Source organism: Thamnophis sirtalis, unplaced genomic scaffold, assembly GCF_051295495.1.
Source record: "Thamnophis sirtalis isolate CommonGarterSnake01/CBP01778 unplaced genomic scaffold, rThaSir2_p1.2 scaffold_2, whole genome shotgun sequence".
NCBI lineage: Eukaryota > Metazoa > Chordata > Lepidosauria > Squamata > Natricidae > Thamnophis > Thamnophis sirtalis.
Window position 1 is genome coordinate 159289934 of NW_028261382.1, and position 26710 is coordinate 159316643.

The window sequence follows — 26710 nt, forward strand, 5'->3', positions numbered from 1 at the left end:
ATATAAATGCACATTCAGAGGATTGGATAAAATATTCATGAGTTTCATGAGATTTTATTTAATGAAATAATTTAGTTTAGAAATGTTTTCCCTTTTATTCAATAATACTTAGGATGCATTTGATGAATTTTTCATTGCAAAAAGGGCTTCTGACAACTAAATGGTGTCCTAGCCTGAAGTCAGAATTGTATTTAAGAAACTCACAATCACAGATAACTTATTCTTTTTTTTAAAAAAATCATGGTTTAAATTATAGTTTATTTATAAGTAATTCAAGGCCTACTACTCCTTACTCCTCCTTTTTTTTCACAACTACAAACCTGTGAACTGAGTTGGGTTGAATGATTGCTCCAAATCATCCAGCCAGTTTCTTCACCTAAGGCAGGACTAGAACTCACATTCTCACAGTTTCCAATTTGGTGCTTAATCACTAGACCAAACCACTAGATCAGATTTTAATACAATTCATCAGTTTTATGTGCGAAATAATTCAAAGAGGCGGACAAGGGTTAGTCTGCTTTTTAACTACTATTTTAATTGTTAGCTTGAATGTTATTATTTTCTTGGCAGAGGATCAAATTTAATATTTCTTTGCAGAGCTTTTATGCAACTGATCTGTCACTTCAGTTGAAACCAACTGTGAGTGGCTTACATAAGCTATCATATATACACAAAAGGTTTTCTACACAGATAACAATTTTGCAGAGATAAACTTTATGTTTATTATTTATAATCCACATTACTGTACAGAAAGCACAGCTCACTTTCTTAGCCCAAAGGTCTGCTGAAGAATCTAAATTGTGATGGCCTTTCTGAAATCCAGCACAGGAGGAACCGTCCATGTCTCAATTTAAACTACTAATAAACTATCTGTAGCTATCTTCACATACCACTCAGTCAAATTAGAGCCAGCCAAAACTAGTCTGATATCATTAATGGAGTACACCCTTTTTCTAATTCATATTATTCACACAAATTTAAAGGAAAAAGAAATTTCTTCAATTTATTTTTAACTAATTGATAACCCGGCATTGCCTGGGTATTTATTTATCCTAATCCATACATTTGTCCTCGAAAATAATCAAACATAATTTCCCCTTGTGTAGTACTGTGAAGACGTTACCATGGGAACTCCACTGCACTGTAAAGTAGAAGCCATTTTACAGCAGTACAGTAGAAGCCATTTTAAGGCACACCGGGCTGTATCTTAACAGAACACACAGCCTGAGAGGTGTTAGGGGTGTCTTATCCCCACAGTATTTGTTTCCAGAGAGTAAGTCATGTGTGTACCAAGTTTGGTTGAAATTGCTTGAGGCGTTCCAGAGTTATGCTGGAATACACATACACACACACACACACACACACACACACACACACAGAGTTATTTTTATATAGATAGATAGGTGTTCATATGAATCAGGAAATGTAAAATAATTGTATGCTAATATCCATATTTAAAAAAAAGTTCTGTGCAATATAGCTCTTGAACAGAGGAAATGAAGGTTGCAAAAAGTATTAAAATTGTACATAACATATTGTACTGAAAGAAAAAAAAGGAATAAATAGATCGTTCTCTGATTTATAGCAAATTCAATTCTGTGTAATTATAAATTCAGAGAATGCTTTTATTCTAACCAAAGTTAGTTAACATAATTCCATTCATTTTCATATGAATATTTCTTGATTAGTTACTCTTCAAACTCATCCATATTGCAGAACAGTCACAGATTAGGTAGGTCATCTAAACAAGAATATTGTTCTTACAAAACCAGATTGTACAACCAAGTATATTTCTTATGTTTGGAATTACAATTTTCGTCAGCCCTGGGCAGCAAGTGATGGAATTATAGCCCAAACCATCTGGAGAACAGATGATGATGCCTGTTCTTTTATAGTTTATTTCTTGGATTATTCCTAAAATCTCATTTGCAAATATGTATGACTAGGTTGCCAACTAACCCATTAAATTACTCATTTATTATGAATGAGCTCATATTATGGAATCAGAATCTTAAAGCCAGTGCAGAGTTGTCAAGAATATTTTGTTTTTCATGCTTATATGCCTCTTCTATTAATTATATTTATTTATGAATGTCATTCACTATCACATACTATCACATTAAGGCTTGCCTGTCATTTGAATTTTATCTGCATTTTCTTCTTTTTCTTTAAGATATAATTACATTTCTGAGCTGAGTCAAAACAACCATTTTGCTAAAAAAAATAAAAAAAAATAAAAGGGTGGCGGGTTCCGTACATTCAGTATTGAAAATGAATGGAGTCAAACCTCAGAGATGCATTTACTATTCAGGAATTCCTAAAGCTCTAGTCCAGCAATTTATATGTATTTGTCTAAATCTCCCAAACATTAGGAGCATACTTGAATTCTGGTTAGGTATTTTATCATTGGCTCTTTTACAATGCTAGTTTTGTAAAATCTCTCAGGGGTTTTGCCTTTGTGAACTGGATGAGATCGAACATGTTCTTCTACGCTGTCACATTTACTCCCATTTATTTCAGCTTCTATTAATTCACATTAATTTTACATTTCAATTCCTTTAGCTGATTCTTAAATTCACATTTTGCTTCATAGCATAAAGGATTCACCTTATGACTGTGCTTTCTCAGCAAGGTTTTTGAACAAGTCAGGATATGTACATCTGTATTTCTTTTCTTTTTTTTACCACTCTTGTATATTTTACTCTGTTCTGGATTACAATGAATAAAATTGGAATTGATCTGGAGTAGGAGTATTGTTGGGGGTTTTTTTGTATGTTTAATGCCATTAGTGTTACAAAACAAGAATATAATAAAATGATTTACTGCAAGATCTCTTTGTGATAGTCATGTTTACCCAGTGGCTTGGTATATGAAACTTCTAGGTTTTTTTTTATCAGTAGTTCTAATTCTTCTAAATTTCACTGCATACTTTTTATTTGTCTTCCACTCTTATCCACTTGGATAATTACTATTGATTCTGTTTCTTTGTTTCGCAGCTGATGTTCAGTCTAATCAGGACTTTTTCTTTTTAAGGACAACTCAGCTTAAGACACTGATGTTCAACAATTGTATCTTGACATTTTGAGCAAACTGTGTTTCCCGAATGTTCTTTTCTAATAATAATCTCAAATAATTTAACATGGCAATAAATATTTTTCCCTGATTTACTGAATCAAATTTTAAGGAAAAAGATATCAAAAACCCTCCCTATCATACTAATTGATATATCTTGGACTAAACCTGTAATAAAGATTAATTTAATTTGATTTGATGTATCAAAGACTGTTCATAAAATACTTCATTCTGAAATTAAACTATTCACAAAAATTAACAGATGCCATCTGGGAGTTAATTGCAGTCACAACTGTGAAATAAAATATATAGGACATTGACAGAGTAGTCTCCACTCAGACTACTGTGTTATGATTTTGAATTCCACAAAAAGTTGATCTAGTTTATCAATATACATTTTGTAAGTTTTTAAAGAGCTTTTAGTGTTCTCAAAGAGCACTGGCCATGCCTCAAAACAAACATTTTTTTTTCAAAAAAAGTATTTTCCTGAAATAATCGATTGATTTTCCAAAATTTACTATTCCAACTCTTTCTGCAACAGAGCAGATAAATAATTGATTTTTACCTTTCATTTGAATTTTTAATAATTTTTAAAAAGATTGTGAGTTTCTGTTAAAGTGCAGCCTCTCTGAAAGAAACCAAAGTTGCAAGGGACCCAGAGCATGTTAAAGCTCCTAGGCCAGTGATACTAACCTTTTTATTGTTGGGTGACAAAAATGCAAGTGCATGCATGTCATAGCATGCATGCATGCCGGCACCCATAATGCAAAGTGCACCCCCGCATGCGTATGCATGTAGAATCCCACACACACTTCTCCCCACACGCACTGCACTGCTCACCTCCAAGCTGAGCTTGGTATTTCCTCTGGGGAGCCCGAGGGGGCATTTTCACCATCCACAGGCTCCAGGAAAGCTTCTGGAGCATGGGGAGGCGAAAACGGCCTCCCCTGCCCCCCCCCCCCACAGGCCCTCCGGCAGCTGGAAATGGATTGTTTCTGAACTTCTGGTAGACTTTCCTGAAGCCTGTGGAGGTTGAAAATGGCGTCCCCCAGCCCTCTGGAAGGCTGAAAATCAGCTGGCCGATGCGTGCTGGAGTTGATGGCATAGGTTCACCATCACGGACCTAGGCCGTGCAGTTTAGTTAATACCTCTTTCAGTTGCATACATTATCGTGTGTATATTGAAAGCAAATTAGACCTGAAAACTTTAAACCAACTATTAAGAATCAACTGATTTAAAATGTTAATCCCTTGTTAGCCCAAACATTCCAACTGAAAACCTGTCCCATTATTTTTAAAATTCAGTTATTCCATTGCTCTCTTCATATGTAATTTGTGATCAAAACTTGCCACTTACCTATAAATAACCAAATAGGCTTAGCATTTTTCAAATTATAATAAAATCCTAGTTTAGAATACACATTCCCTAATGCTTGCAGAGATTCAAAGACTTTACATATTTCCTTTCAAATAGACGGAAAGAGGAAAACAATTGTAATGTGTAGTCTAATAAATAAAAATAAAAGCCCAATTATATAGTTGAAAATCCTTACAAAGTGACTGCAATTTTTTAAAACAAATCTCCTGCTGTAAAAAAAAATCTAATTAAGTTAAACTATATGTGAAATATCTAATATTTTGGATGTCTCTTAAAATATATATTAATCTTGACATAAAACACATTTTAGCAACATTAATCCTATCCAAAAGACCCAATAGTATTTTTAACTGTCAAGTTATGTCTTTCGAAGCTCCATCCAAACATTTGAAAGTATTTAATGCAACATATTGTGATTAACTTTGAAAAAATGCAAAAACCAAGTATTTTATAGAATTATACAAATTGTTAATTCTTAATCTCTTACAATAGTCTACAGATACAGTAAAATAAATAGATTAGTGGATTAAGTTAATTCCAGTTAATATTGTAATCAGAATATACTTCAATCAGCTTTCCATAATTAACAAGCTTTAATAGCTTTAATATCATCTATATACATGGTAGGACCACATAGCTTTAGTAATATAATCCACAGGTTATGTTTATGAAAATGTGAGTAGGAATTATGAATGGACTCACTTTTTTTAAGTAGTGTTTGCATTGGGTTTTTTTTTTTAAACAAACCTCACAAAAACTGGAGTGGTTGCACAGTATACTTAAGTAATGGAAGAAGCCTTACTTGGTGGCAATATATTAAGATTTTGAAAACTATAAAAAACCAAAATATATTCTCATAATCACCACAGGTGTTTTTTATTTACAGGCCCGGTACATCATTAATGTGGTTAGTGAGAAAAACATCTATATGGACATCTATATAGAAAGTATAACACTGAGTGAATTAACATCAGAACTTTTCAATAAAGTACAATCAAATAGGCTAAGGGACAATATATACATATTGAGGCTGAGGGACAAATATTTGTATATGTTGTATTAATATATGCAACTTTAGTCCTAGCTTGAAATCTTTAATATTATTATTGTACATGGAATTGTTCATTAATTGCTTTTTTTTTCAAATTTTCGTTCCTGTTCAGTGTCTAATATTTCACATTCTGATGTGTATTTCCAGCTTAGTGTTCAAAGCAAATAAGTCCAGTTGCCTTTTGAAAAAGCACCTTTGGGTCTAGAACTTTAGTATTATATAATTTGAAATTATAAATTCATATAATAGCAGGCATCTAGTCAATAAGAATAAATTAAATGGCTTAAATAAATGGCTTACTAAATAAATGGCTTTGGACAGAGCACTTTGTTTATCTACAAAAAGTTGCTTACCTATCACTTTTTTGAGAGATTAATTAGGAGGTGATGTAATAAAACAACTTGAGAAATATATTTTATCTGTCTTTCTTCATCTATACAAAGAAAACATGGAAACTGAATGCTTGACAAAAACAGAGTTTAATTCCAATATTTTCTTTTATTTAACTATAGTTTTCAAAGCTTAAAGTATGTATTACAAGTCTGTTACTAAAATGTGCCAAGTTCTTTAAATCTGGGAAACAGGTGCATCTTCCTAACTAAAGGCACTAATTGAAATTATAAATGCTAAAAAAGGAAAGTGATTATATGATTTTATAAAGGTCATAAAAACAGGAAAAGTTTATTTCATCAACAGGGTCTCAACTCTTCTTTCATATGAGGTAGGAATAAAATACAACCCTGTCCTCTAAATCCATTATGCCCTCCTTTAAATAAGTTTATTTTAATAATGCTTCAGTCAATAGGCAAAATGGAAATTGTGGTCATAATTCAAGCCAGTTCACACCTTTTACTACGATTGTATTGTTTCTGTTTCTGTCTTCCAGAACGATTCAATGTATATCTTATGCCTACACCAAATTTAGATATCTACGGTGAATGTACGATGCAGATCACACATGAAAACATTTATCTCTGGGATATCCATAATGCTAAGGTTAAACTGGTCATGTGGCCTCTCAGTTCTTTGAGAAGATATGGGCGTGATTCAACATGGTTCACTTTTGAATCTGGAAGGTAAGTACCAGTTCATAGAACTCAAATAACATACTTTACATTCAAATAATTGTGTGTTATTGCCAAGGTCAGCCTTGTCATGCATGGTACAGTATAGTACGAAGAATATTTGCTTTACCTATTTTCAACAAAATTGTTTCTATATGTTTAAGTTTTTGTTGTTGTTTTAATTAATTTGCATTTCAGGTCTACAAACTATAGTTATGTGACATTACATCCTGGTTTTAAGCATTTGGGTTTGTCTGGTGAAGAATTAGTAGAATATCAGTTTTTAATAAAATGTTGACTGTATTTTTAATATCCTAAACTCAGAAATGCCTTATTAGGCACACTGTAATTCTTATAGAATTTTTATTATTTTGTATTGATTTGTGATTGACAAACCTATCAAATAAATTAATTCATGATGGATAGAGGGAAATAATAAGTAAAGATCTACAAAAAAAACAGACAAAGGGTGCATAAGAGGTACAGGTTGTGGAGGATATGTGAGAGTATGTGAGTGCTTGTGAATTATGGCAGTATACAAATTTGATTAATAAATAGCCTTCTAGGTTGAAACTATACCAACAAATGATACTCCTGCAATAAATGATTTTTCAGGATAAAAGCAATAAAAAAACTAGTAATACTTTATATTTTTATAGTCAACTGCATAATCTAGATTCAAGCATCTTCATGGAATAAACTAAAATTTTTTTTAGATAAAACATCCAAAGATTACTGTGACTGAGATGTCTCTTTAACAGCATGGTATTCTCTTCAGTAATTAATTCTATTAAATCAATGAAAAGTGACAAGAGTTCTTCTCCAGATCCTAAATTTAGCTCTAAATATACTTGCTAAAATGTTGACAGCAGCCTTGGCATAAAGTTTTCAAAATGCATTACTTCAGTAATCTTTCGCACACAATCTGGTTTCATGAAAGGGCGTCAGGCATCCGATAATATCAGTTGGTTAATTGACATATTAGATATTCCATCAAGTCATCATAGATTGTTTATATCAGCTGCACCATTTAAGGCAAATGACAATTATTCTGGCTGCTTTGGAAAGTGTGGGCTTTTCTCCTATGTTTGGGGGTACAATCCAATTAAGTCTACCACATGAAGGCCTGGACTGGAGAATCAAAGGTTTACTGTACTTCTCACACACACACACACACACAAAGGATGGAGCTTCCATGATCAACCATACTTCTGTTGATCACAGAAGCTGGTATTTAAACTGTTGTGCCTTATTTCTTTTGGCTGTTCCTAATTTGAAACACTATTTGGGATGTTATTCCTCCAATTATTCAGATGGGAACTGATGAAAAAAAAAGGATTGTTCCTGTTCAGTAGCCAAATATACAGAGCAGCTGATCAATCAGCATCATTTTGTGCTTAATCCAAGCCAATTAAGTTTTGAGTTGCCTTAGTTTTCTGTCCAGTATCTGTATATTGAGTTTCAGTCTCACAGGAATGTAACAGATGTAGACAGAATTACTCTGAAGGAAAGCAATGCACTGAGCCATTTATACATGGCAAACAAAATCTCACAGAATGATAGATTATGAAAACAGGTATTATGAGTAATCCGTTAAAGCAGGAAGGAATAATAAAAAAAAAATAAGCCACTCATAGTGAACTGGTCCATATCCAAGATTATCACTTCTTCTTTTTTTCAAATTTCAAATATGAATCATGTCCACAAAGTACACTCATAAGGTAATAATGATTTTATTTTTGTAGAGAAGATTCCTTGGTTTGAATAAAAGATAAAGGCAACTGATAAGAGCTGAATAAAATCTTCACAAGTTGATCTGTTTTGCTTGGAGCTTTTTGTTCACTTTTAAATAGATTAATCTTCATTTTGATTTACAGACTTCTTTACTTCTGTGATCCTTTTTCACCTTTAGGGCTTGTCAACTGATTAATAGCTTTCTGGGCTTCAGTTTCATTTTTATTGGTTAACCTTTGCTAACTTTAACTATGATCTTTCATGGCTTTAACCTTTAGTTTATTGACTATCCCATCCTAAAATTAGATCCATAGGGTTATATACTGTGTTTTTATTTTTCTCAAACATTTCTGTATTTTTCCTGCATTGCAACAGTCTACCTCTAAGTAAATAACTTTGATTTCATGCCACTGTTGCATATAAACTTTTTAAGTGAACTTTTGAAGAAACTTTTAAAACAATGTTCATGGTTATATATTTGTATATTTCTATGCACCAGAATTATCTTTCCTACAGTGCAGTCCTTGCTTAATGACCGGTGACTTAGTGGTTGATCAGAGTTATGCAGATCCCCTAATAGGTGCTCAAGGCCCAATGTCCAAATTCCTACACCTTGTTCCAGTAGTCATACAGTGTTTTGGGTACTTGGCAATTGGAGCATAGTTATGGATGTTCACAGTGTCTCACAGTAATACCACCATGTTTTTTGTTGATTTTTGCCTGTTTCTAGAGTTTATTTTGGGTTTCCAACAAAAAATGGCACTTGGATAAAACAGATTTACTTAATAACTGCCACGTGTGTTTAATGTCCATCACGTTCTCATAATTGCTGCAAAAAAGTTTGTAAAATTGTGAGCCGTTACATGGTGACCTACAGTATTTAATCACAATGATGTATGTCTGGTGACCATAATTTTGGGCTCACAAATATGTTGTTCTCTGAGATTCACATATTGAATATAAACTTGTGTTTGGGAACTGAAGGGATGTGATGGGTTCCACAGGAAGTTAACTGTTATATATTAGAAATAGAACAGCTGCTTTACAGTTGAAAGAAAAGCTGTTCTTGAGAATACAGTGTGTTTCTTCAATCCTGTATCTCTATATTATAAATTATATAGACTTGATTTTTGTTATCTAAATCTTATAACATAATTGTAGGCAGTGTCAGGTGTGGAGAATCAGGACTAAGTGTTAAGTTCCCGTTAAGCTGATTTATTATTCATGCTTATATACAAGAATCTAATCAATTAACAATCAGTACTAAATTTGTGCTAGATAAGAGTTAGCAGAATTCAAAAGGAGCTGGACCTGCACTGCTTGTGGGAATATAACAACAAAATTCTTCTCTTGACTCTGCCTCCATGTTCTGCATTTCCTCCTATAGGCAGTTAACCTAAATCTCATTAATTGGGACATCACGCAGCATCCTAAGCCATGATTTCCCTAATCATGAATTGGCCAGTATATCCAGTTAGCACTAAATCAGGATTTATTGGCATGTCTGTACAATATGCTGAGGCAAAACTTTATGGGATGTTGTCATATTGGATGGTATAACTAATGCCCTTAACTCATTTTGGACTGTTGCCAAACAGTGAAACTATTGTTTCCAAATCCAGGACCTAACATAGAAACATGAGGAGTGATTACTGAGGTATTGGGGGGTGGGGGTGGGGTTATAAATAAGGTGATGGCTTGGACATTTCCTTCAATATTTTAATATGTGCATCTCTAAAGAAGATTCTTGATTATTCTCATAATCTTGTTTGTATATATGAGTGTACACACACACATACACACACACAAACACACACCTACAAATTTAAGCATAGAAATTTGTGAGATATTTCTTGAAAGTATTTCAGTTATTTCTTTATTCTTTAAAACAGAAACTCATCTTAATATAAATGTGCATGTATATACATTTTTCAGGATGTGTGACACAGGAGAAGGGCTATTTACCTTTCAGACAAGAGAAGGTGAGATGATCTATCAGAAAGTCCACTCTGCAACACTGGCAATAGCTGAGCAACATGAAAGATTGATGATGGAGATGGAACAGAAAGCACGGGTAAGACCAGATCTTCCTTACGGTAATTACCTAGTTATTTCAGGTAATAGTTTAAAAATGAAGGCCTTCCACAAGCCAATCCTTACCAATTTGCTATTGTATATATTAACCATCTAAGACAGGGGTGTCAAACTGGATGTGCCAGATGTGTCACATGCTGGCCACAGTCACCCCCTGTTTAGCAAAGGAGGAAAAAAAAATCACAAAATGTCACATCATGACAATGTGACGCCATGAGTTTGACACACCTGACCTAAGACATCACAGTGTTCTTTATTTTTATTTGGTTTTTAAAAATGGTATCAAGAAGGAGAAAGGTAATGAAAATGTTTAAATCATGTAGGCTTTGTATTATAAACTTCTGAATTGCTAGGTAACTAGCCTTATTACATCACGTTTCATCAAGCAGCCTTGCAGCAAATTGAGAAGGTAATTTGTCTTTCTGACTGACTCACATAGATCTTTTCTCTTCTACTAAATTTGACTTAAGTGTTTAATTCTAGGAGACCAAGGTACTTTCAATAGAAAAGTCCATTTAGGGTAAAGTCAATACTTTCAGAGCAGCTATATGTTATCGCACATTAAATTACTGTGTATTTCCTTTTAGTTTTTCTCTGGCCAGTTATGAGAGTTGATCTAAAGTGTTCTAAAAGAAAGGAGAAAAAAGTATGGCCAAGTACCCTTTTCAAATCTGTTGATCAGAAGAATAGTTCTGATGTGAAATTTATCTTACTAATTGAACTTACATTCTATGACATTTCTGATATATTAAATATGGTTTGAAAGTAACTAACAAGGTCTCTCCAAAAACCTATTATAAATCATAATGTTCCAGTTAGCTTCCATATTACTTACATCACAATTCCCATAAATTACACAAGTTAATAGTTGAAACCAAGTCACCCTTGGAGGAGATTTGTAGTGAATTATAATTTAGTCCATAGAACTCAAATATTGCTTGAAATTAAATATGTTATGGAATCTTAAGTTTCATTCACCACAAATCAACTATTAAGGCAACACACAACCTGCTATGAGGTTTTGTGTTAGCCTAATTTCTTCCTTTCTTTGTCCAATTTTTATTTTAGAATAAGCCACAATAACTATTCATGTGACATACTGAAAGAGTTGGATGCAAGAAAGATGAAATATGTGTAGTGTCATTATTATAAATCTTTATTAATGTAGTGGAGGGACAGCAAAAATGTAATGAATTTGAGGAAACATGGAAATTTTGTACAAATTTAAGATGTTCGGTATAGGTTGGCAGATATAACTAATGTGACATAAAACTTCAATTTGCTGTATATATAATGTGCTCATTTCCCATATTTATTTATAAATATTTGCATTAATATATACAGGAAAGGATATTTTAACGACTTCAGGATTGTGTTCTGTGCAGACATAATTTAAAACAAAGTCACAAGTGTTTTTTTTTCATAATTTTTTTATTGTTTATCAGAGAAAATATATAACTAGTGCTTAAAAATAAGAATAAAAATTTAAAAATATATATAAAACAAGTAGCAAACCTCCCCTTCCTTAATAATATCTTCTCTTCATGGAAGATTAATCTTGCCAGTTTTTTCTTATGTAATCACCTTCTTGCCTTTAACCTACTTCCTTTGCATTCTTTTAATAATGGAATTTGTCTTCTCTCAGCCATATCTGCTATGGTTATACAGCTAAGTACAAGGAGCACACAGGTTAATGTAGACTTCCTATTGATCAGTAAGTGGTTGAAAACAAATATTTTTCGACATACTTTATGTCAATAATCATATTGTATCTTACATTAAAAGAAAGGGGGAGAGGTCGTCCATCATCCACAACAAAAACAACAAGGTTCTCTCTTGTTGAATATTGTAGGTGTAAGGAGAAGAGATGAAGGAAGAGGGAACAGAGAAAAAAGCTTTTCCATTTCTAATGCTTGCATCTTATCTTACTCAAATGTTAAAAATCTGATTTTATTATCTGAATTGTGCTTGGAAAATATTTGGAATCATTATAGTAGACAAACTGAATTGTGCCAAATGCCTAAGGTTTGCAAGGCATAAGATTTAGCCATAGCTGGATTTATTTAATTAATACAATCTTACCAGTTTATATATTCACACAAGAAAATCTGTTATTTCATTTTGTATAAATAATGCAAACAGCACAAGTGGGCAGACTTATTTATAAAATACCAACTACCAAGGCAGCAATAAATCTTGTTTGTTTTGTACTGTATGATTTTTTTCTTTCTTTGATTTAAAAACCTTGAAGGTCAATCAAGAAGGGATATTTTAAGTTTTCCTAAAACAAAAGTAACACTTTAGATTTTATTTGTCTTATTTTTTTAAAAAAAATGGATTTGTTTTAATATTTAAATTATGCAATAAGTGGAAATTTTACCTGATAAGAACATGGCAAGATAACGTTACTATCCTAATATGTTCTTCATATGTAATCCACAGTTGATGCATAAGCAGTTGCATTCCAAATCATATACAAGGTACATATTAGAGTTTATTTGCTGGAACATTTCTGCATAGCTGATATAGGAAGTCTGTCTTTGCATATTATGGATTCCTTATAGTTTTAACAGCTATGCATTTATCTGCAAATAAAGATACACAGGTAGTCCTTGAGTTATGTCTATTTGTTTAGCAACAAAGGTTACTATAAAAAGTTATTTTCAAACAAGAGGGGGTAAAGAGGCCATCTAATGTCAAAATTGAACAGCCCTTTCTCAAAAGGACTGTGTTGTAGACATCATGTACTTACACTGTGTAAGTACCTGTAAGTAAGCCAAGGTGGCACAGTGGTTAAATGCAGCACTGCAGGCTGACTGCTAGATCAGCAGTTCAGCGGTTCAAATCTCACCAGCTCAGGGTTGACTCAGCCTTCCATCCTTCCGAGGTGGGTAAAATGAGGACCCAGATTGTTGGGGGCAATATGCTGACTCTCTGTAAACCGCTTAGAGAGGCCTGAAAGGCCTATGAAGCGGTATATAAGTCTACTGCTATTACAACACAGTCCTTTTAGCAGTTCCAAGAAGGCTCCACACCCTTTTGCATTACTCAGGTGACCCTGAGAACACATATAAATCTCCAAGTGGCCTCAATGACTGTCTAAAAGAATGGAAATGACGAGCTGTCTGCAATATAAATCCTTCTATTCCCACCATCCAGTTAGATCTGAAGACATTTCTTGGATGAGAAGTAAAATGTCTTCAAAGAAAAAGTCCAGTTGCCTCTTCAAAAAGCATCTTTTGGACAACCATGATCTGGATGACTGAGAGATCATCCTGTTTGACTGATCTATCTGATCCTTGCCTCAGGCAGGAAATTGGATAGTTGTACAATGTGCAAAACCATTATGATATTGCATATTCTTCTCTTGAGCCAGAATATGACTGATCACATGAGTCATCAAGTGATAGATTTTGATAATAGCAAACACATTTGGAGCAACAAAAAGGAAGTACAGAACTGATGAAGTAGCATCTTATGTGTTCTATAATTAATTTCCTTTGGAATTTTTATTTACACAGCCTTGCCTAGTGGAGTTATTCTTTGCATTCCATGCTGCCTTTGAATTGGTCTCAATTAGCAACTATTTTATTAGAGGTAAATTCTCATTTCTTGACAAGATTATTGTCAAGGTTCCGACTGACAAACCCAACTGAGCACTCTGAGACGATCAGATTTCTCAAAGAACTATTTTATTGAATACATCATTTCTGCACGTATGAAAGCAAAATGAACTATTTCCCATGGTTTTAGTATAATTAAAGAATAGATATTCCCCTTCCTCCTTGTCACAGGTCACATTGTCCAATCATGTGTTCTGGCATCTCTCTGGCAACTCCTTCCAGTTGCTGGCCAGCACCTATTGAGATGACCTTGGTTCCCATGGGACGATCTGTTGTTATTGTGTAGTCTGACATTCCAAGCATCTTCTCTCCGCCATACAGTCTGGTAAACTGAGAAATGAAAAGATGGCTGCGGCAGCCTAGATCCATTCTGACGCTGACACCTATTCTTTTTTTTAAAGCAGACTGGACAATTGTGGCCCTTGATTTTAAAACCCTCTGGAAAATGTCTGTTCAAATCTCTGGGCAAGAATGATCCAGAAGGAAGGGAGAAAAGGAGAGAAAAAAGATTTGTCAACAAGAAATAATTGTCTTGGTACCTGTCCTCTTTTGATTCATCAGTGGTACTTTTCCCACTAATCATAGCCTCAAGTAGCTTAGCTCTGAGTGAATGCAGCCTGCAGGTGTTGCCCACCTCTACTTGAAAGGATATGTCAATGATGACCTAAAGAGATTGTATTATATAATACAGTGATGAAGGATACATTATGTCAAACAAGTCATCAGTAGTATCTTTCCTAATAAATCAAGTGATATTTTAGAATTTTGAAATGTGTTCAATGATGCAAATATTAATATTGTATTACCCAAGATGGCACAAATTATTTGCAAGGGAGGAGGATGCACTTCAATTTGCTACCATCTGATGCAGAATATTTATAGTACTGAAACAAAACAGAGCAGGGTGCATTCTGTTGCTAAGGTGATAAATAGCCAGCTGTCAATATGCTCTTCATAGGGCAACATAAGCAAAAGACAGTCTCTGCCCTAAAGACCTTACAGCTTTAAAGGAACATTTAAATAAATACTTTGAGGAGCCAAAATAAGAGAACATAGAAAAAAAACCCAGAATAAATTAACTAAAAAGAGGCAACTGTGAAAAGTTACATTAATGTATGTTTATTGGAGATTAAACCATGCACCATGTCAATCTCCCTGATGATACATTAAGGCAAATATGGAATATTACTATACTGACCTTTAATTTTCAAGGGCCCGCTTTTATCTTTTACCATTTAGACCAAGTCCTTTGTATAAATAAATGCTACAATTTCAGTAGCAAGAAATGGTGCCATTATATGGGATACATTTGTTTCTGAGGGAGAATTCTATTCATCTCAAGGTAAAATTTCCTCCATTGCTTCTTCTGAAGGAAGAAAAGCTTTTTTCTTTTGCAGTAAAAAGATCTTTTGATCTCAGATATCATTTAGGTAATGTATGAGATCAAATAGCCTGTATCCAGTAGCACTGAAGCTTTTAAAACTTCAAAAGCAACTTTGGAGGTTGAAGTAGTTTTTCTTATTTGAACTGAAACTGAAAAAGTATCCATGAACAGTAGTACCAATGCTCGCAGAACTCTCAGTATGAGTTCCAAAACGGCTTGTGGATAAGAGAGAGACTGTGTATATGTTAAGACTGTGTATGCGAACACACACATTCACACACAGAAAGAGATAAAATGATCCGGAACACTGCCATGAAATATTTGGAACATAATCCAGAATTATGTGTCACCCAGTGGACAACTAGATGGCTTTGCGGAGCTCACAAATTTGAACTCACAGGAAATAGAGATAACTCTTTAACTGTTGCTTCTAGCAATCCGCATTTAAAACATCGCCTGTGATTCAAGAGGTAGTGCATAACATTAATTCTTATTAATAAGCTAATCCTCCATGATCCTGCACAGTTTCTTTTTAAAACCACACAAACTGGTTGCCTTTACCCCAACAGCTGCTAGTGAATTCACAGTTCAACTATACTGTGAAAAGTATGTACTTGTCTTGATTCAGAATTTCTCACTATCCAGTGTGGACTGGTTTATGGGGGACTTCATTTTTCATATCTTCCCTAAGTGAAAATTGCCTGTTTATTTTTACTTTGTAAAATAACTATTTACCAATCTATAAGCGCTTCTATTAGGAGAGGGAGTTTCAAACGTTTTTGAAAATCCATCTCTATAATATACTTTGGATCACTATATACTTGATGATAAATTGAAACGGATATATATCTACATACAGTTTGTCTATGTCTGTCTGTCTATCATCCATCCTGTCTGTCTGTTTGTCTTATCTATCTATCATCTATCTATCATCTATAATGCATATTCATTATTAATCCCAAAATTTGAGATTATGTAAATAATCTTGATTTTCACAAAATAGAAAGTGAAGTTAGGTCATGTGAATTAGGGAACAATAATTTTCATTCTAGAACCATGAAGGTAAAACAATTATCCAATGTATTGAAAACTGCAAAAGAGAAGATTTAGTGGAAAAATATGTTTTAAAGTCATATTGGAAATAAGGAAACAACATGTAAACATTCTTTGTGTGACCTCTTAGAATATGTCCGAATAAATATCCACAGAACTGATGTCATCAGTGAAGTAAAGAACAATCTGTTAGATTCACTTCAGCAGAGTTTGCGAACAACAGGGAAAATATGCTATGCAACAAAACTACTGAAACTTTGTGTTTACAAACTGAAAATTCAGCACTATAGCAATATCTGTATTGCACATGCATAGTGCACATTGTTCCAAATGGAAGCACAAGAGAAGATACAGGGATTATAGTTTATCTCATTTATTTTTACCTTGCCTGTAGCAAAAAAAGAAGTGCTATCTACCAGGAAAGTAGATAATTTTTATGTCCCACATGTTTTTCCCAGTTTCTGAAAATGAAATTTACTGACATATCCCTAGTGCCAGCTATTAGCACCATGGATAGAATCTGTTGTGCGCTTTGTTGGCTAATATATTGCCATAATCTCTATGATTAGGGATTTTTATTTTTAAATGAGCAAGCCAGTCACAGAATATGTTGATGTTTATGTTGATGTTTAATAAATTTATAGGCCGCCCAATCCCGAAGGACTCCGGGCGGCTTACAACAATACATTTAAAAATAGAAGTTAAAAACACAAAAACATTGATTAAAAAGACCACAACATACACCCAGTCTGATCAGGGCTAGAACTCAATTGTGAGCTCAACAGCCCGTGGCCTGCCAGAATAGCCAGGTCTTAAGAGCCTTACGGAAGGCCATGAGAGTGGGTAGGGTCCGGATCTCTGGGGGCAGTTTATTCCAGAGGGTCGGAGCGGCTACAGAGAAGGCCCTCCCCCGGGTAGTTGCCAGCCAACATTGTCTGGCTGATGGCACCCGGAGAAGGCCCTCCCTGTGCGATCTTATTGGTTGTTGGGAAGTATGTGACAGAAGACGGTCTCGCAGGCCATGTAGGGCTTTAAAGGTGATAACCAGCACCTTGAATTGCGCCCGGAAACCAATGGGAAGCCAGTGCAGCTCGCGGAGGATAGGTGTGATGTACCAAGGTACACCCAATATCGCTTGCGCGGCTGCATTCTGTACTAGTTGTAGTCTCCGAACACTTTTCAGAGGCAGCCCCATGTAGAGCGCGTTACAGTAGTCAAGCCTCGAGGTAACAAGGGCGTGAGTGACCGTGTGAAGTGCCTCCCGATCCAGATAGGGCCGCAACTGGTGCACCAGGCGAACCTGGGCAAAGGCCCCCCTGGTCACAGCCGAGAGGTGATGTTCTAATGTCAGCTGTGGGTCCAGGAGGACTCCCAAGTTATGGGCCCTCTCTGAGGGGAGTAGGTTTTCACCCCCCCAGGCATAAGGATGGACTAATCAAACTGTCCTTGGGAGGCAACATCCATAGCCACTCGGTCTTGTCAGGATTGAGTGCAAATAGTAGAATAACTGAGACAAAAAATGAAACTTTTAGAAAGAGACCTTGGAATCCTCAAAATACCTGTCCAGTGCATCTAATTTACTCTGGAGCAGTTGTCTTTGATTTATAGAAATTTCATAAATGAGGCTTTCTTCTGAAAAGAAATTGATCAAATGTAAAATACACAAGAATTCTAAATATTGTTACCTTGATAGACTTCCCAAAATATGCTTAACAGAATAGAAAAGCATGGCCCAGCTTTTCACAGTTATTTCACAGTGTGGGTTTTCTATGCAGCATTTACTTTCAATGGCCTCCCAGCAAAGGAAATTTTTAAATAAAGACTCCTGGATATTAATGTTCAACACAACATAGGATTATTGGTTAAAAATAGCTCCTAGGTTGGTTGGCTAAGAATAAAGTGATCTTTATTCCTGTCATGAAAATGCCTGTCATTGAGTCAGACATAAATTTTAACAAGGGCCCATTCTAGAGCAAGATTTGAGTTGTTAGATTCTCTGGTTAAATATGATCACTTCTACCACTTGCCATATATCAAGAGAACCTCAATACCCCAGCTATTGAAAATATTTCTCAGATTTTGTTCAAGTGTCAATTGTATGTGTCCATTAGTCTTAAATAATTATCATCCCTACTGGAAACGACAGCCAGGGACTGGGTATCCAGTCCAGATTCTCATATTTACTCCAGGGCTCAAATATACATACTGTATATAGACGTGCTAAGTTTATAACTAAAGCAGTGGTTCTCAGAATCCTGTACATTGCATTATAGTACCCTGTAAAGGAGATTTATTTAACTGATTATGACACCTTGTTATGCACATATGTATTTTATAACTGTTTCCTCCTACCTTACTCCAGAAATAGACTATATGCTGTATTTTATTGTTATTGTATTTTATTGATAAGGCCACAAGACTAATCAGTAAATTACTACTACTTCTCAAAGTTGTTGAAATGATTGTCATGTCTGCATGTATTCATCTACAGTATTTTTATATATTTTTTAAATTAGGGTGGTAGGGCAGCATGGCTGTGAGATGCAGACCGTATAGCCTTATAAGTTCTTTTCGGTCCCGTCCTTGATGTCCTTTAATCATTGTACAATGGCTGCAGTAGAAAGACCACATGAGAATTAATGCTGTTTTTCGGAATCATTACCTCCTAATGAGATTGCTGCTTGCAAGTCCATGAACTTTACACAGAACGCTGCCTTTTAGAGCTGCTGTAGTAAGCCAGTTTTACTCAGCCTTACTCACAAATCCAGTCTGGCTTGGACAAAATCTACAATTCACTTTTTTTTCTTTTCAGTGAAAAGATGTCTGGGGTCTCTTTCACAGATATAGGAACCGTAAAGTTTAGTTGAAATTTTGGAACTAATCCTAGAAAGATAGGTTCCTCTAAAATATGTTGCAAGGTTTATAATCATTAAGCAACAGGTAGAGAAGAGCCTTACAATAATGGAGAGTGGGGTCAATTTTCACATCTCCCCCTCCTAGCTGCTCTGGTGGCTCAAAAGAAATTAGTGGAAGGAGTTATCCTCTGATCTTTTGATGCCTTTACATTAATTAAAAGCTCAAAATGCTTATTCCATTTCAAAGGCACAGAAGAGTATTGCAGCCATTGTAAGATTTTAAAGCATGCAAGTGCAAGGATGGCGATTCACTTCTGCGGTGGTTGAATTGGAGGCCAAATCATTTTTTTCATTTATTAAGTTTCTACACTGTCCATCTCACCTAAGTGAGTTTTGGTGGTTTACAATAACAAAATAAAACAATAAAAACAATGAATAAAAATACAGATTAAAACTGAGTTAAGAAACTTGCAAGATAAAAATCCATGCTGGAAAGGATTCCTATATTATCATCCTCTGAAGCTGATTTCTCATCACTTTCTCCAGAGTCTCCCCCAGAAAGGAAAAGTTTGGTATTGGTCAAAGGTTGTCAAGCTTCTTCAGAAGACAATGCATTACCACCTCTTTCAGGATTTATGGAACTGCATCTTTTCTGAAAGAAATATTCATAACCTCTTGACTCCAGCTCTTCATAGTCTTCCTTGTCACCAAAAGTAGCTATGAAAAGCATAGATCTCAACATCAGTTCTCACAACTCACACTATAAAAAAAAAACCTTTTCTACTAATTGCACGAGATGCCTATTGGAAAATATTGTGCCACGTTCCTTCTTAATTGATCGCTTTTACACCATGTAACTTTCATTCACCTTCATCTTTAGTCACTACTTCATTTGATTAGCATGCTCCTTGTTATTTGTTACCAACAAATCTGTCAACTAAAGTCCATCTGCCACTATTTCAGCAAGACAATAAATATGTAGAGAGCAAACCTTTGTGCATAGCTCACAATTTATCTTAGGAGCTGGTTATACCAAAGACATTGTTCTTAGTACATCACATATCCTTGTTCTTGGAGCAGATAGGGAGTTTATAGTGTTCTGGAGATCCCTATATTCAAATTCCCATCCCTTGAACAATATCTGCAATTTTGCTCGCTTACAGCTATTAAGGCAGCTAAATATATGGGTAGTTAACGGTTCTATTTCTTGGGTTAAAAAACACATCACGTTTCTGAACAGGTTTGAAAGTAACTATGACTGGAAAGGCAAACTCTCTTTTGTTTGCCTGCCAGGTTGCTTTTTGAAATGCAACTACAGTAGCAAGTATCTTGCTACAAAGAGGAAGTACAATTATTATTATTATTATGGTTCATCACACCATCAGCCAAATGTTTGGACTGGATTTGGCCCTTTATCCACCTATCAAGTCCTTCCTAAGGATCTGAATGTTTGATGATGATAAAGGTATCATCGCATGTTCTATGTAGAGTTGCTTTTTGAAATTGGCTGATGGTGATTTTGTCAGTGCTCAAGTGGTGCTCCAGATGTTTTGGGATTGAAACCAAGGTGCCTGTTACGGTTGCTACTTCCTTTGCTTTCTTTTGCCGCAGTTGTTCTAATTCCATTTGCTCATTTTTTTCTATTTTTTTCTATTTTCTCAAGTTCTTCCTGTTCTATTTTGCTGTCTCTAGTACCAGAGGTTTTTTTTTTGGGGGGGGGGGGGTTGGTCTTTCTTATGTTTCAATTCTAAAGTCCCAGAATACTTTAGCTACTTCATTTTCTATTACTTTGTCCATTGGTAGTCCCATCAGTTCTTGCTTGTAGGCAAGTGGTGTTTCTTTTCGGTATTTCAATGTGCCATTGTTGGTGCTTTTTTGTGTCATTGTTTGTAATCCATCTGCGTGGTCTTTTTACAGCAACCAACTAGGTGGCTCACTGTTTCTTCAGCTTCTTTTTAGAGGAATTTGCTTTCTTTTGCTGTCTTCTCAATCCTTGTATTCACTAGTGCTTAAGGGTTGGTCTCGTTCTCAATAAGCCATCATGGTGTACTAGTCTCAGGGAATCAGATTCATTGTCCTTCAGATAGTCTTCCAATATATTTTCTTCTTTCTCTTCAATTATTTGCAACATTCCACAGCCACCTGTGCCCATTGGTAAGTAGAGTCCATCAACATTGCTGCGTGGAGGCAGGGCATGATTCATTGCGATTATTTTTCTGATCTTCCTATGAAAGGCTTTTAGTTCTGCTTGACTTCACTGTTCCAGCTATGTATGTAGTAATTGGATTTGCCCGGATATTAATTGCTTGTTACCTGCTGAGTTTGGACTGAAGGTGGTGATGATGATGATCTTCTGCCTTTTCATATATTTTGAACAGTTCAAGGCAGCGAAAATACCTAATATTCTTGCCTTCTATTTACCTCATAATAACAACAAAGTGACATAGGTAGGGCTGAGACTGTGACTGGCTCAAACTCACTAACCAGCTTCTCATGCCTAAGGAAGGCCTAGAACTCACAGTCTCCAGCTTTCTAAACCAAAACCTTAACCACTATAGCAAATTGGCTTTTTTTTTTTGAAAATGTAAGGAACAAGGTATTGATTTGTTGATTTTCATCAAACTTTTTTCAGCATTAGTGGACACAATAAAATATAATTGATTGTGAGTTAAGTATATCAGTTTAATAAATTGATTGTGATAATGTTATCCTGAAACACATATGGCAAATTACTGAAAAACATGCTATGGTGTATTTACTTTATCTTTGCAGCTTCAGACCAGTTTGACTGAACCAATGACATTACCTAAGTCAATCTCACTTCCTCGTAGTGCATACTGGCATCACATCACTCGGCAGAACAGCGTGGGAGAAATATATAGTTTACAAGGTAAGATGCTTGAACAGTGAAAAGGTATGTCCATTAGGGCAGGGGGTCGGCAACTTTAAACACTCAAAGAGCCACAAAGGTCCTAAACGGAAGCCCCCCCTTCAACTCTAGAGCCAATTGGAAGTCCATCATAAAGTGTCCTAGCACAGCATCCTTTTTCCTCTGCTGACTGGAAGTCTGGTTCCCCCACCATAGAGTCTTCTTCTAGCACGGCATCCTTTTTCCTCTACCAAAAAGGAAAAGGGTTAGGGATAGCGTTAGCCCTATCAATTGTGGTGCAGCAACAGGGAGCTGCAGCAGAGGGATGAAAGAGCCACATGCTGCTCCAGAGCTGCAGGTTGCTGATCCCTGCATTAGGGTCACGTCATAAATTGTTTTTCTTACCATTTAGATTACTAAGGCAGATGGATGAACAGATGGACAGACATATTGAGCCTTGGCAACTAATGTGGAAGGGTTATTTGGAATTTACCAGAGGAATTATTTACTGCTAGTTGTATTTTTATCAAAAACACCCAACAACAATGATGGTGTTTGTGTTTGAAAAATGAGAGAAATATAGGCACATATGCAGCTTCTTCTATATATGTCTTCATTCACTCAAATCAGATAGAGGTAAAAACTATAGGTTGGACTGTACATAAGGTCCAGTTTAGTTACCAAAATTATTATCATTTTATGCCTACATGACTTCTGGTTACTTTATTATTATCTTTTGCCTTTATCATCATTTCGGTCTGCTATCTGAGTAGTTCACTGAAACACACATGTGTAATTATTAACTTACCAACATTGGCACAATAAAAAATTATTACAGTTGATAACACCTGCCAAACAATATACTTCTGGTATAATATTCATGGTATATTAATAAGTGGGATTGCAATTATGTATATAAATCAAAGTACAGAGATTGAGAGTTAATATGCTGTTAATCCTCAATTGAGATGGCTCTTTGCTGATGTCTTGTAGGAAAAAAATGAAATTATGTGTTACAAGAGAGTGATGGACTGTCAGAAGCAATGTCTTTAGGTCAGATTCTCTTCCTGTGCAGCTCTCTACAGCCTTAAATCATCAGGGACATTCATAATTTGATGAAATAAAAACATACCATGAAGAATTAAATGCTTCTAGTACAAGGTCATTTTTGGTGACTGCCTTGTGTTTCTTAAATACAATTCTGCTTAAAAGAATAGAAAAATAGAGCTGAATGGAATCTCCCTCAGTGTCTCTACTTGATTCTTAAGATACAAAGTTGGAGAAATTTTGGTAAATTGTGGAATATGTGTACGTACGTATTGGTTTGGTGGCTGCAGTGCCTCAGAGAGAAAGTCCTTTCAGAGAGTGATAAGGATAGCCAAGAAGATTATAGGAAGCTCGCTTCCTGTCATTCAGGTTACTGCTTATAAGCACTATATGCTTAGAGCTCAAAGTATTGTTAAAGATCCTACACAGCTACTTCACAGTCTGGTTATGTTGCTCCCCTCTGGGAAGAGGTTTCAAAGTCTTTCTAGCAGACCTACCAGATTCTGTAACAGTTTTGTACCCTATGCCACCCATCTTCTAAACTCGCAGGATTAGTTTTTCCCGCTATGTTTACATCCAAACTAGATTGCATTGTTTCTCCATGTCATATAATATATGTGAGTATGTACATAATTATGTATGTATTATGTATATATTTTGTCATGTTTATGTAGTGTATATTGAAGGTGGTTACCCTTTAAGAGCTGTATGCAATGAAATTTCATTTTAATATATGCCAATTAGTGTACATTCCAAGTGACAATAAAGTTATTCTATTTTATTCTATTCTAAAGTTCTCAGCATCTCTCTTCTATTTATTAAAGCAGTCCATCATTTTTTATCTTTTTGTGTGTGTGTCTAAAGAAAAAGTTAGCTTCTGCCTTAAGAACCATGTTAAATATCTAATCCAATCATAAGATTTCATCACGCTGCCATAAAAGCCTAAAATGTTGGACAGTTTTAGTGAATGACTGATGCTATATTGATGTTCATATAGATTCTGAAGAACTTATTCCAAATCACATTGAATTGTGGGCATCCTTATTTCTTATCTGTATTTTTCTCAGTTGTTAACTTGGCCATTTTCTAGGTAAGAACGGATTAAGAAGGCCTAAAGAAGTTTTTTTTAATTGACAATGATATGGTTTACGCACTATTTCCTGTTATTAGCTACAATGATACGCATACCTTTGAATATATGTTTATATAATCTCTTTGAAAACCAGGAATCAGGTTTAGAAAATAACAAAGCCTACAGACTGTATTGCCTAAGAGAATATTTAACTGTTTTTGATTAAGCTAGAACAATGTGAAGTAAGGAAAATAAGAAATGAAATGTTTAGTTCTCTTAAAAAATACTTCTATTCTTAAATTAACATCAGCAGGTGGGCAGCTCTTGGAAATATAAGGGATAAGCAGTAATATAGAGCTTAATTATAGTTTCTCATTATTCCTGATTATAGAATGGATGACTATGAAATACTAGTTACAAAAAATTATATACTGTATGTTGAGATATACAAAAGTTTGTTCAATTCCTATAAAATGTATGTATTAAGAGGTGCTAGAGTAAATATATTTTATGTAAAATGAATACAGTTTTATAGATCAGCATCTCATACTTTTTCCTTAGACGTTAGGAAAAAACATTTGTTTTTGCTGAAGCCTAAGGTGCAAGTCATTAATGAGTAATCCAACCACATAGCCAATGGAACATAAAATTGGTTGTTTTTCCCCTCTTGTAAAACTCCTCTCCAACATGACAAAGGTTGCAGAACTTCCCAATGAATGATTCATGTATTGCATTAAACTATAATATGATTTACTTACTTTGGGCTTAATACATCGCCTAAACCAATACACAATGTTTGTACAGTTTCTAAACTATTTATAAATCATGTATAGCCATTCATAGATTAGCAGGACATATGAACTTATCCTATTGTCTCTTTTCAACAAATTTTGCGTAAGAAAATTGGCTTAGCTATCTTATTGTAATATATAAGAGAAATGTTAACATAGCATGGGGGAAAAGGACATCAACAGCCCTTATAGATAGATTTCTTCTGGTTTTTATTTATGTAATATACTTTTGTGCAATAATTATGGACACTGACACCAAATTTTTTGCTCCTGCATATTTGGAAATTTAAAATGGGTAATCTATTTCATGTATAACCCACTTTTTGATTTAAAATATCTCAGAACAGTTAGCAAGTGTAAAATACAAACACCATACCTAAAATAAATTAAAGCCAAATCTCAATTTTATATGCCAAAATAAATAGTTGCAGTCTAGGTTTTAAGAATGAAGTAGATTACACATAACTATGATGGGTGGTTAGTAAATGGCATTAAACAAGACAAAAGTCTTATAACATTAACAACTGCACCCACTGGTAAATACAGGTAGTCTTCAACTTACAACCACAATTGAGCCCAAAATTTAGGTTGCTAAGTAAGAAATTTGTAAAGTGAGTTTTGCCCCATTTTATTACTTTTCTTGCCAAATTTGTTAAGTGAATCACTGCAGTTGAATCACAAACATGGTTGTTAAGTGAATCTGGTTTGCCCATTGACTTTGCTTGGCAAAAGGTAGCAAAAAGGGGTCATATGACCCCAGAGCACTGCAACCTTAATAAATGTGAATCAATTGTCAAGTATCCAAACATCATTAGAACATCACTAGAAAGCAAATTTCAAAGCCAAACTTGTAGAAGAAGTGATTGATGAAGTACTTGATGCAGTACTTGATCTAGGCTCTGGCATGTTGCATCGTCAACTCTGAATTGAACCTGGCTGAAGCCATCTTTTGCTTCACTCATAGTTGCCACATACTAAGGGAAGAGGGAGAAATAACTAAACTGTCTCACAGACATAATAAAGAGCTCTGCCTTGAAAACCAAGGTCATCCAAACAGGTGGCCATTAAGGAGGAACAGGAGTGACCAAGGAGCCTGCCAACCACTTCTATTGGACAATGTGACCTGAGACATTTGGGGAGGGAAACTTTCACTCTTATAATTACACTGTAACCATGGGAATTTTGGGGGGTTGGTTTTCATTGGCTGTGCCGATATAATGTATCCAATGAACATGTTCTTTGAGCAATGTCCCTGTCTCAGAGTTCCGATTTCTTTGGATATGTTACTCAGAATGCTGACAGGTAAATCATGTGACCATGGCGCTGTTGCAACAGTCAAATGGTCATAAGTCACTTTTTCCAGTGCCGTTGTAACTTCGAATGGTCACTAAGCAAACTGTTATAAATTGAGGATTACCCACAATCCATTAAATGCATATACAATTCTTAAGCCTGGTTGCTTTGAAACATCAAGAAAAAAAATCTTAAAATAATTATCAAATATATAATCAATGCAGTTATTTGGAGGAAGCTATATTATTGTACTCTTGGCAGCTGCCAATTAATAAAACTCTTTCCAAATTCCATCCAGTATGTTTACTAAAAAAATCTAGATGATAGCAAT

At 34.9% G+C, this 26710-nt stretch overlaps 1 protein-coding gene across 1 annotated transcript in view; it reads left to right on the forward strand.

Annotated features, from left to right (window-relative positions):
- Window positions 1-26710, forward strand: part of DOK6 (docking protein 6) — a 180578-nt gene that overhangs the window by 128597 nt on the left and 25271 nt on the right. Inside the window, exons 5-7 of the mRNA XM_014064247.2 lie at window positions 6387-6576; window positions 10234-10372; window positions 22080-22197. Of these exons, the coding sequence (XP_013919722.1) occupies window positions 6387-6576; window positions 10234-10372; window positions 22080-22197 (447 nt within the window). The remainder of the gene's footprint in view (window positions 1-6386; window positions 6577-10233; window positions 10373-22079; window positions 22198-26710) is intronic.